This window comes from Gouania willdenowi, chromosome 12 (assembly GCF_900634775.1).
Source record: "Gouania willdenowi chromosome 12, fGouWil2.1, whole genome shotgun sequence".
In the NCBI taxonomy this organism is placed as follows: domain Eukaryota; kingdom Metazoa; phylum Chordata; class Actinopteri; order Blenniiformes; family Gobiesocidae; genus Gouania; species Gouania willdenowi.
Genome location: NC_041055.1, coordinates 25,417,354 through 25,430,049, shown reverse-complemented (window position 1 = coordinate 25,430,049; position 12,696 = coordinate 25,417,354). Strand labels below are relative to the sequence as shown.

Genomic DNA, 12,696 nt, shown 5'->3' with positions numbered 1-12,696 from the left:
TACAATAAACATTATAGATTATATGCTGTTCGTTATATATAAACTAAATAAGCTGCTCCTTTGGCCATTATTTCTTGTGACTTAACATTTAACTAAAATATTATTACTAATGTATGTATCGATTACTATGTCTAAACATTTTTTTCCCACACCTTAGGCTGTTTATCCCAGAGTCCATCTTTAATTTACTCAAGTAATTAATATTAAGGCCTTCTCTGCTTTAATGCTTATCTGTGTCTTTCACTGGAAAAAAGCCAATTTGTAAGATTGTGAATAGCCCAACCTTTTATCTCCATGTGAAATCATCACTGCAAAGTTATTTTTATTGTGACCAAATATGGCTTTGCCTACCATGACTGATTTAGTGTCTAGTTCTAAGTCTGAGCTTGTGTGTTTACAGTACAATTATAAATATATTCAGAATTTACCAATACTTACAATATTTAATACTAACGACAACATCCACCCAGAAACATACGCAAAAAAAAAATACATTATATAAAAAACATCTTAAAGACAAAACATTGAAAACAGAACTACATCCTATTGAAATTACAACAAATACTACATACCAAAACACTGAAGATAATCTATTCTTCCCTTATTGGGTCACATTTAAATTACTGCTTATAAACTAAGACATAGTAATGTGTTTATACGAGAAAGGGTTAAATCTAACATTGGAAAACACAGCACTGTCAATAGCTATTAACAGCTAGAATAACCTTGATGCAGAGACAAAACAAGGAACTTCGAAAGATGATGAAGTTTTCTTTCGAACTGGAGGAACGTAAACAAAGTCGGGGAATGAAATCTGCAGGTAACAAGGACGACACGAACAACGATGGAGAGGAGGAATGAAAAAAGACAACACGGACTACAGATGAGAATAAATCCTACATAAAAAAGGACAAAAAAAAAAAAAAAATGAAATTGTGTTCAGAACAACCTAAGACTGTTTGACCAGAGAGACAAGCTTTGATGTAAATTTTCTGTGTACAAAACAGGGGACGGGACTTGGATAAGCAAACTGCTTCTCTCGTCACCTTTTTCGGCATGTACAAAAAAAAAAAAAAAGAATAACAACACTTCTGTGAATGCAACCATGTCGGAAATAAACTGAATAAATAAATAAAATAAAAAATTCAGGCAATAGATTCATTTACCAGGTTCCTCATAGAGATCAGAAAGGAGAACATTTAGAAGTTGCCACTGTGCTGCAAAATGCTGAAGCATTTGTCACATCAGTGTGGGGGGAGGAGCTACATCACCAGTATTAAGCCAAGAAAACAAATGCTGAACCTGCTCAAAAGCTGTGGTCAGAAATGTATTTGGACTCACAGTTGCTCGGTGTCATGCTGTTCATACAACAGATTGCCTTCAGTCATGGTTGGTTAAATGCACATGTAGCATCTCAAAGCAAATCCAAATTTTGAGGAAAGATGAATGCTCTAAAGGTTATTGGTAGAAAGATTTTTTTTGGTTTTGGTTTTTCATGATATTTTGTCCATCTACTGATTATACGAGTAAAATGACCTTTACCACGATTTTGTTCAAGCAGCTTTTCACTACTGCCAGAATCTGTCTTTAATGTCATTCACTTAGTTAAATCTGCTGATTCCAAACTGCTGATCATGCCCATTTCTTTGCACAGAAATACCTTTCTTTTTTGCTCTTGAAACTATGAAACCAGTCTATAGGGCAGAGGCAAGGGCCATGTATTCAATCACCCCCCCCCCCCCCCCCCCCCCATGTCTAGTATAAATAAAGCACTACATTCATGCTGGTTTGAGAAATACACCGCAGCAGGAATAAAAATAATCTTAACTCAAAAATCTCTAATCGCTTTTTGAAGGATAAATTTGGGTAAAGCCCCAAACATACTGGGGTGAAACATACTCTGGCGAAACCCACACGGAGTGGACATCTGCAAGGCCAGTGAGTGCAAATCTCAAATTTGACGACTGCGCGTACTTAGTGTCGCACAAAACACTGTTTCGCATCTATTTTTCACATCGACCTGCATTTTACCCATCTGGTATAACAGAGCAGGAGAGATGGAGACGAGCTTTAAGGAGACTTGCTGACAATTTACGAAACACCTTTATATCACGTCCCATAAAGAGTACAAGGACTACAGAGAGGCGCTAAGGTTTGTGGGAAACGTAGGATTTCCCTGGAAACTACAATGCGGCAGTGCGCTCGACTCTGAAAGGTCAGAGTGTGGACATTCCTCGCAGAGTCCCCTCCACCTACATTCCGCCCAAGTATATTTAGGCCTTATATCTGACCCAGTCACTGGGTTATTAATTAGACTATTTGTCTGTCTGTGCGATCACAATCCAATTGCATTCTGTGGTAGAAACGCAACAATCAAGAGCACTCTGAGCGCAAAATTCCGCCAAGCTCCAAATATCCTCTTTGCCAGATATTGGCAGTTATCTGGATCAGTGATGCTGATCATGGTACCATGATCATTCACACTTTAAAAGCCTGTAAGAAATTTCTATCCCCATTAATAATACCACTGTAGGTCCAACTGTATGGGGCACCCATTTTTTCCAAAATGTGCAATCTCGATGAAACTCTGTGGTGAGTCAAATTTTGTAATGATCGGTCAACTTTGCCAAGAAGGGGAGAGAGAGGGATTTTTTGACGAATGGAACTGATCCAGGACCTGTAGATCTGAATCCCCTCCGAAGTTTAAAGAAATCTTCAATGGCTTACGGTTGCAGAATAATTCAAACTTAAGGTGAACTTTGCTGAACCAAACTTCAGTGAGCCAAATTGCTTCAGTTATATTTGAAGGACACTGCTTTGAATATGTTGGGTGCAAGTGGAGGACTTCTGCATTTTTTGATTTGTTGTACAGTTGACTCCAGAATATTCTGATTTAGTTCTCTAAAAAACTACTTCTGTGTATTACTCATGTGTTAACTGTATCCAACTTCTTTTCACTTTGAAAATTGGCAGGTAGCTTCCGATATTCCTGCGACATCTGTGGCAAGAAGTACAAATACTACAGTTGCTTCCAGGAACATCGTGACCTGCATGCAGTTGATGGTAACCCAGAATATTTCTTTTAAAACTCATGTCTGAGTTTGAAAGCATTTCACACTCTTTCTGCACAAACTTTCCGCTGCAGCAGAAAAAATCTGTTGCCTGTAAAAAGACTAGGTCAAAGAGAAGAAAACCAAAGTGGCAGAGCTTTTTTTTTTACTCGTAGGCAAGAAAATATATCAGTAATAGGCCAGTTTTTAGTCATTGTCAGTTTTAAGTGCGTTTCAGACAGGCTGTTACACTTAATGTTTAAGCATTCAATCATGGGAGTTAAGGGCATGAGGTTATTCCTCTTAGTTTGACCAGTTAATATGTTCTTTCACCCTGTTTAAATTCATCCTCAAAGCAATATTGAGAAACTTAGCTCATACATTAAGTGTTTCTATGCCACGAAGACGGAGCAAGTTGAGCAATCTCAGCATTGCAGTCACTATGTAAACATGTAATTCTTAAACACGTTAACAGTAGAAGTATAAAATAGGGCGTGTCATTAATTTTTAAAATATGGAGGCCAGGGTTGGGGTAAATTCTAATTGTAATTGCGTAATTTATAATTAATTAATTATCATAAGAGACACTAACACAAGCTTTTATTAGGTTGTGATTAATTGTAATTGAAATTTAGTAGTTGAGAACGTAATTGTAATTGACTTTCTGAGGATAAAAAATAATTGGAATTGGAATAATGCTGGTCACTGTAATCGTAAATGAACATGGGTAATTCAAAATGTGTGTACATGGTCAGTCTGCTTGAGAGCTTCTGGCGTCAAAAGATGCTTAATTATTACCACCGATGTGCCATTAAAATACCTCTGCACACACACAAAAACACACCAGTTGATGGAAAAATGATACAAAGCAGGATAGATCAGTCTCTGTCTATTCACGCTAGGTTGAGACTCATTAGTTAATGAATTTCTCATTTTTGATGATATTTTATGATCTTGGGTTAAGTGTAACCTCAGTTTACTGTTCTTGGCCAGCACTACACATGGTAATCTGCTCTCCATAGTCTTGCATACTTTGGTTTTTAATAAGACCTGATGTGAGGTACTGTTATTTTTTTTCCTAATCCTAAACCAATCTGATCATCCTCCTGTGTTTTTGTCTCTTCTGCCTCTTACATTCTTCTCTCAGATCAGTATGAGCAGGTTATGTTGCCTTTGGACGGTCTTAAAGAAGAGGAACCCATTGAACCATACCAGAAAATTGGACCAAGTAAGACCGTACATTTTGTGCACCTTTTATATCCCAACTTTAGACAAAAAGACACCAGTTTGAACATGTATACTTGAATTATCTTTATTCTGACCAAACTGACAACAATTCCAAGAATGTGAATGTCAGATAGGAGATGGTTTTAACTTTTGACAAACTAAAATTGTAACATAGAAAAAAAGGTGTAGGTTTTTTGTAAATATTATTTGTTGTAGTCTGGACCAGAATTGGGGTCAATTGAAATTGTGTAATTGATAATTAATTACATTTATGTCATAAAAAGCTGCCACAACAATTATAATTGTAATGGTAATATAAAAAATCTGTTGCTGTTGTAATCATAATTAAATTGTAATTGAGTTTAGATAATTTACTTTGTAATTTTCATGAAAATTCCATAAATTATCAATTATAGTTTAACGCAAAACTGAGGAACCATGTTACAGTTCTATGTACAGTTGTACACATATTTAGTTAACAATTATTAAAATATGTTTCATATCGAGCATTCCCACATTTTACTATTTAATTTTTTTAATTAAATCTAGGGGTATACTGACAAAAAGGCTCAGATGCATATTATTAAAACCTGTGTTTTTATTGTTTAGGAAGCCTGATAAGGTAACCAATAGATAGGAAATAAATTAGATGATAGATATTGGTTTTTAGTGTAATTTACAGCTGATTTTTTACCCGTTATCGTAAGAGATGCTAACAGAAAGCTAACACAAGAGGAAGGTTAAGTTTTATTCGGTTACTTATTTCAGGCTCAGTATTTGTGATTGTTATTGAAGTACTTTAGTAATTGAGAAAGTAATTGTAATTGACTTTCTGAGGATTAAAAAAAATAATAATCGCATTGTAATTGGAAAAAATACTGGTCAATGTAATTGTAATTAAATTGTAATTGTAACTGAAAAATGTAATTGACCCCAACCCTGGTCTGGACTGTCTGAGATCAAACTAGACTTAAAACTGATGTTTTGAAGTTCACACAAAAGAAATCTACTTCCTGTCTTGTTGATTTTATTGAAATACTCCGAGAACATTTAAGAAAAACTGTATATTTAATATCTTGGTGATTATAAACAAAAATGAAACCAGGATTTTTCATTCTTAAAAAGTGTCTGCAGGTATTGCAACAGACACTTCTGACTGTATTGTATCTTAAGCACCAAACCGCTATAGCCAAGTTCCATTATAAACTCTTACATCCCACCTAAAATGATGTACTCAGCTATTTTAAACACCACCAAAGAAAAACTGTCAACACGCTTTAGATTTTTTTCCCCCCAACCTTTCACCATATCTGGTTGTCTCTTTTCTTTTTGTTATTTGTGTAAAGTTGGAATTTATATATATATTTTTTTAAAAGTTGGCATCTGAATAAGCTTTAAGTTATCTGAAGTTATCATTTGTATAGGGAGAGTCACATGGTGAAGGCCTCTGCTAGCTTCATGGAAACCGATTACTCTGTAACTGTTCCCAAGGTGGAGAAATAGGGACAAAAGTAATTTTAGCCACAAAAAAAAAAAAAAAACAGTGGCAATGGAAGTTGCATGCAGTAGCCTACACCTCTCATCCGTAGCACTTGAGTTGTGCTTGATGTTAATGTAGGGGGTGAAGAGCATGTTGTATTAATCTGAAAAAGAGAAAATTCATAAAAGCTACTGTTTTGAAGATGGCGACACGCCAGGGTTGGGGTCAGTTATAATTGTAATTGATAATTAATTATAATTGTAACTGCAACTGGAAAAATCTGTAGCTGTTGTAATTGAGTACAGATAATTGACTTTGTAATTGTCATAGGAATTGTATGAAAACAGTCATTTACAATTTAATTAAACACAAAACTGGGGAACCACGTTATAGTTCTATGGCTTACAATTATGTAATTAACAATTATTAAAATACTTTTAATATCAAGTTTCCCAGTCACTTCTTTTGAGGATCAATATACCATTTAAATAAAAAAAAAAAAAAAAAGTAATTCTAGGGGTATACTGACAGAAAAAAGGTTCAGATGCCCACACAGAAAATATTGATACCAGTATTTTCATTTTAGTGTATTTTCCAGCTGATTTAAGACTTGGGTCAAACTGGGATATTTTAACTGATTTGGAAAAATTTTGTAAATATAGCCTATTTTGTTTTAATGTTTAAAATATGTTAAACCTTAAACATGTTAAGCGTTATCTCAAAGTGAATGTGCTGCATACCGGCAGCATCATTGAGCGAGAATCACAAGATTTCGCAAATTCACTCTCCGCCTCATTTATAAAACTGTGCGTAGGTAAGATCACTTCAGCTGGGGTATGCTAAAAACCAGGAAATGCACAAAAAACATCTGAGTGCTTCAAAGCTGAGTCTTATAATATATTTTGGAAAAGTTTTTAAAAATTATTGTGAAAAAAGCGTGGGAACCCTGATGGGCTTATTTAGTAAAGGCTCAGTAATTAGGATTAATGGTAATTTAACTTTACTAATTGAGTACGTAATTGTAATTGACTTTCAGGTGAAAATTGTAATTGGAAAAAATCTCGGTCACCATAATCATAATTAAGTTGTAATTGAACTTGGATAATTAAAGACATAATTGTAAAAATGTAATTGACCCCAAGCCTGTTACACGCATAGAGAAATTCAAGCACTTCCTGTCACAACATTAAAATCAGCAATGCAGTGCCTGGGATCAGTTTAGCAGGATGTGCAATTTGGACCTTTTGATTGTCTGCTTTGAACTGCATTCGTACCGAAACACAAAAACACTCAGGTTATATCATTTTAAGTCTATAAACTCAATGTACATAAACAATGCTAGCAGAAAAAAAATATGGTGTCATTCTGTTCCCAATGTCATTGGTTCTAATGCAGTTTCCAGAGGCCTTCAGTTAAGAATACATGTCAGAAAATTCCAATGAGCATCACAGCTTATTCTTCAATATAAAAAGGTGTCAGTGCATGAGTCCCAAAGTCCTCTTTCGCAGGGGAAAAAGCTCCCGCCCTCCCGCACAGTGACCGCGGGCTCAACCGACACCAGCGCTTGTTCCTTCAAACACAATTGGCAGTGTTCGCAGGTGGGAAGCCTGCACTTGTAACTGCACTAATGACTGACGCTGATTAGGGGATAGTGTGAGCTTCCACCCATTTGTTTTAAGGCCACCCTTTTTTGTTTTCTGCTTTGATAATGACTTGCTGCTAAAATCTGGGAATTGGGACTTTTAAACTGGGATCACAATCACCAGCTTTTTACTTTTCTTGCATTGACTATTGGGACTCTTCACCTCCCCCTCCTCCTAAAACGATGCCAATATTAACAAAAAATTAATTTTCTTTTTACCTTATAGCTACTAATCTTATTAAAGTCAGTCAGTGTCTTATTATCTTTTACAAACATGGATGCTGATGGTTTGTATGTTTTCTTTTCAGAAACTGGGAGCTATGTCTGTGAGTTCTGTGGGAAGCAGTACAAGTACTTCAACCCTTATCAGGAACACGTTGCTCTACACAGACCAATTAGTGAGTTTATTATTTCACTGAATATATTGATTTGTTTGTGTTTAAGCTTTTTGTAGTTTAATTATTGTTGTTGCACTTTGCTGTAGGCTCATTTGATTTGAAGACTTCACGGGTGCAGGAATGTGGCAGCATGGACATGAGCAAGTTTGGTCACAGCCAAAGTGGAAGGATGAAAAGTAGGTGTAAATTTATCCTCCAGTTTATTATAGTTATCCCTTTTGTAATTTCACATTATTCTCAGTCATTCATTTTTTAGTAACTTGGTATGAATGTTTTTTTATCCTTTGCTTTGGGTCAAAATGATGTAATTACTTAAGGTTTGATAGAAAATGACTATAATTTTTAACAATTTGGCAATGATAAAAACGAATGTTTTTTTTTTTATGTAGAACTGAAATTCATTTCAGAAGAGAAATTGTAAAAGAAATAAAAAATATTTAGCATATTTAGGAAAATGTTTAGGATTTTGTTATGCAAATCCTGAGAATAAACATGTTGGTGCGCGGGCTGACCAATAACCACTGGTGTCAAGTGGAAGAGTACAAAGTGTTTCTGAACTGTTCAGCGGCAGCTCTAATTCACAAGCTTCACTTAAAAGGCGCCAACAAATTATTGTCAGATGCCAGGGGACACTTGACAGTTATTGAAGTCACACCTTGGCTCACTGACACTTGATGTTAGCGAAAACATGCAGAATACTGGAGAGATATGTTAGAATGCTTTGGTTGAAATTTTTATTTGACTACATACAAATTTTTGTGCGCATAATGTCTGTGTTTTGCCATATATGCCTGTAAACATAAGTCTGGAGGGGCGGGGGGTATCTTGTTCTTGATTCTTACATTAGGGTTAGACTTTTTACTCTTACACTTGGAGCAATAGGTACCAATTTAGATAATGGTTAAGCTATCTACATTGAATGTGGATCTACCACTTATTCAAGAGACACACCTGAGGGCAGAGGATGTATCACAACTTCAAAATAAGCAATATAAAGTTGTAGCTTCGGATTGTGGGAGCTCTAACTCTAGGGGGACAGTTATCCAGACTAAGATGAGCTTGGCCTTAGAGGTGGATAAAATTATTGTAGGCATGGTTCTCGCGGATCCTTAAAAAGTCTTCAAAGGCATGAAATTCAAGAATCTACAAATAAGGCCTAATTATCATTAAAATGTCTTAAATCATTGTTTCAAAAGAATTGCACATATAGGAAGTATGATTTTTAGGATTGTAATTTGTCTCACATTTCAAAATAAACTGTATCTTTGTTTTTGTTTTTAAATGTATAAACAACAAGGGAAAATGTACATTTAATGAAAATTGCCAGTCCAAAAAACATTTTTTTCTTCTTTCCCAATGGTTTTTATTTTTATATTTGTGTTCGTTTATAGATTTCTGGCTATTTTCTTGTGATTATGATTATTTTAGTCTGTTTTTTTGTGTGTTTACTTTAGAGGCCACCAGTTGCAAGTTTGCACAAGACACTAGAAAAAAAATTACCCTAAACCTATGTAATTTGATGTGGCGTTTTTAATTTCAAATGGCAACAAAAAGTCTTAAAAAGTCTATTTGACTAAAGCTGTAGGAACCCTGGTAGGGACATCAGGTTGCATAGCATATTTGTGTTCATCCATATATGGATAGAAGGTAGCCTTTGTATTCATACATGCACCAGCGGTTTTTGACTCTCTTTTTTTCTGAATTTACCAAGGAGCTGATGTCCTTATCAGATTATGAGTTGATTGTGGGAGGGGATATGAATGCTGTGTACAACCTCAATTTGGATAGATCCACCCCATCGGTTTCTCACACCCAGCAGTTGGCATCAGCTGCTCTCAACGCCATGATCGAGAATATTAATCTAGTTGATGTGTGGTGCGTTTGGAACCAGGGCTTTAGAGACTATACATGCGTTTCCGCGTATCATAAATCACATTCCAGGATCGACTACTTTCTGCTCTCTTCTAGTCTAAAAACGGGCTTGATTTGATACAAGTGCTGTCAGCGACACTATTTGATTATAACTCGCTGCTGATGACGACAGATCTTAGTCACAGATTCAATAAAACGCATAGATGGCGCTTTAATAAGATGCTTCTGCAGGATGAGGTATTTGTAGTACAATTTAGGAAGCAGATCACGGAATTCGTAACCAATAATATAGGCACAGTAGCTGATTCTTTGTATTATATGAATGGCCACCAAGGGTTATATTAGGGACTTTACATCCTCTTGTGCATCTCATCTCAAAAAAGAGAGTAGCCGCAGGATTTGAAGGAAAGTGTCATATAAGTACGTTAAATCAGTGGAAATAGAACTGAGGGGAGTCTAGGTGGAGCTTAATGATCTGTTGAGGAGGTGAGCGGAGTTCATCATGCACAGAGTCAGGCAGGGCTATTATTTTAACGGAAGCAAACCAAGCAGGTTATTGGGGGTTGAAGCTCAAGCAAAGTGAATCTAGAGCATCAATCAATACAATCAAAACGGCCAAAAACAAATTTACATCCGACCCAAAAGAGATAAATGTTGTGTTCCACTATTTTTTTATAGTTATATAAATCAATGCTTAATTTTGACCCAGAGAAATGTAAGTAATTTTTGAGTAGTCTATACTTGCCCACGGTTGGGGAGCAGGAAGTAACAGATCTGGGTCGTCCCATTTCCTTAAAGGAGCTGAGGACTGCGCTTAGGATGACAAATAAAGGGAAATTGCCAGGCCCAGACGGCGTACCGGCAGAGCTCTTTCTACACTTCTGGGATATTTTGGGGACAGTTATGTTAAAATTTATCCAATCAGCGGTCGAAAAAGGTTCTTTCCCTGCTCACACGAACACTGCCCTGATTTTGCTAATTCCCAAAAAAGGGAAAGACGAAACTGCATGCTCCAATTACAGACCGATTTCACCAAATGACTCGGATAAGAAGCTGTACTCTGAGGTGCTGGCTTTACGTTAGGAGAGATACATGGACAAACTAATTCATAAGGACCAGACTGACTTCATGAAAGGGTGTTTAGCAGCAAACAATATCCAAAGCCTAATGCGCGTAATTCATGAAACACAACAACTAACGACTCCATGAGCGATACAGACGCTCGACGCTGAAAAGGCCTTTGACAGGCTCACGTGACATTAGCTGTGGGCGGTCCTGGAGAGATTTGGCTTGGGGAGAGGTTTTAGCAACATGATTCGTGTTTTATATGCTAACTCCACCACCATGGTGTCCACAATTGGCTTACACTCTAGCCCCTTCCCCATCTTTCGTGGGACTCAACAGGGATGTGGCCTCTCGCCAAGTTTATTTATTTTCTCGTTAGAACCGCTAGTCCAACATCTGAGGGAGAACCAGGTCATTGCTCCTATTCGGATTAAAACCTTGTTGCATACCATATCAGCTTTCGCGGATAATGTACTTATAGTATCTACTTATCGGATATTGGAAAGTCCATACCCTGTCTGTTAGCCACCTTTTAATTCAGGATGTTATCCGGCTATATGCTGGATAAACTGGACGAAGTTGGCTCTGATGTCCTTGAATGAGCCCACAAAAGTGGTAGTTTTGCCTTATGATATTCACAATAAAACAGAGATCACGTACTTGGGCATTTAGATTCAGCCCTCACTGCATAAATTACTCAAAATGAATTATGAAATCATCTTTCAAGAGGTGGAATGTGACATAACGGTATAGACTAAATTACCAGCCTCACTGCAAACAAGGATTGCCTCCGTCAAAATTAACGTGTTGCCTAACCTCAACTTTGTTAGCATGATGATTCCGCTCCCTCTTCCGCCGAGATTTTGGAAGAGAGTTGACACCCTGCTATGAAATATATCTGGAATAGTGAGCATCCCAAAATAAAATGATCAATCTTGCAGCGATCAAAGCATGAGGGTAGCCTGGCCCTCCCAAATTTTTTTGAGGTAGCACCAGGCCTTTCAGCTGCACCCGCTTCAGACATGGCTTGACCGCTCCTCTCAGGTAGCCTGGAGAGATATAGAAGATGCGCTGTCGCTACCATACAAACTCGAAGGGGTCCCTTTTTTCTGGACTAACTATTAATCAATTCCTGTCACACTTCGGACCAGTTATTACAAATTGCATCGGAATACTTCACTTTGGAGGAACAACAATTTTATTTCAGGGAACAAGCCGTTTGGTCCTCAAAGGGAGTTTATAATCTGGGAGATGTATTTGACCCAGTGGGTATTCTAAGCTTCCAGACATTGTGCTCTCTCTTTAATTTGCCAACAACATCTCACTTTTTTTTTTACCTCCGACTTTGATCGGCTCTTCGTGCCTATGGTGCACGGACAGACTCTAAGCCACAGACACATCGTGTCATAGACTGGCTATCCACACCAAACACTAGAGGACTCGTATCAGCTGTGTATTCATGACTTTAAACTTACACACAGAAGGAACTACCCCAAGCCAAGGCCTAGTCTGGAGACTTGGTCGTTGTGAAGGAGGACATAAACTGGGAAAATGTTTGGGAGAACACATTCCACGTGTCTAAGAACCCCAACCACCAGTTGATTCATTATGTTAGTCAGAAGGCCTATCTGACACCACTTTTGAGATTTCGTATGAAGCTCCAGCCCAAACTGTGATTTGTGCTCCCTGAGCACACCGGGAACATTTAGGCATATGGTATGGGACTGCCCAGAGGTTAATGGTTTTTGGAGGAAGGTAACGGTGACTTTGTCTAAAATGATTGACAAGCCTGTGCCTCTGGAGCCGACTCTCCTTTTGTTCAATGACGATTCACATTTGGGGCTGAATGAGAAACAACGCAAGGTTTGGTTGGCTGGCTTGACGGTTGCCAAAAAACTGATAGTACAAAGCTGGCTACCCCCTCACAAACTGTACTCTAGGAAATAGTTGGAGTATTTTCAG

At 37.2% G+C, this 12,696-nt stretch overlaps 1 protein-coding gene across 7 annotated transcripts in view; it reads left to right on the top strand.

The window, feature by feature from the left end:
• znf618 (zinc finger protein 618) overlaps nt 1–12,696 on the top strand; it is a 44,940-nt gene that overhangs the window by 20,521 nt on the left and 11,723 nt on the right. For 5 of the 7 annotated variants that reach the window (XM_028462975.1, XM_028462976.1, XM_028462973.1 and 2 more), the window contains 5 exons: nt 2,974–3,063; nt 4,198–4,278; nt 7,266–7,355; nt 7,708–7,797; nt 7,884–7,973. In XM_028462975.1, coding sequence (XP_028318776.1) covers nt 2,974–3,063; nt 4,198–4,278; nt 7,266–7,355; nt 7,708–7,797; nt 7,884–7,973 — 441 coding nt within the window. The remainder of the gene's footprint in view (nt 1–2,973; nt 3,064–4,197; nt 4,279–7,265; nt 7,356–7,707; nt 7,798–7,883; nt 7,974–12,696) is intronic. The other 2 variants (XM_028462978.1, XM_028462977.1) reach the window with 1 other exon arrangement.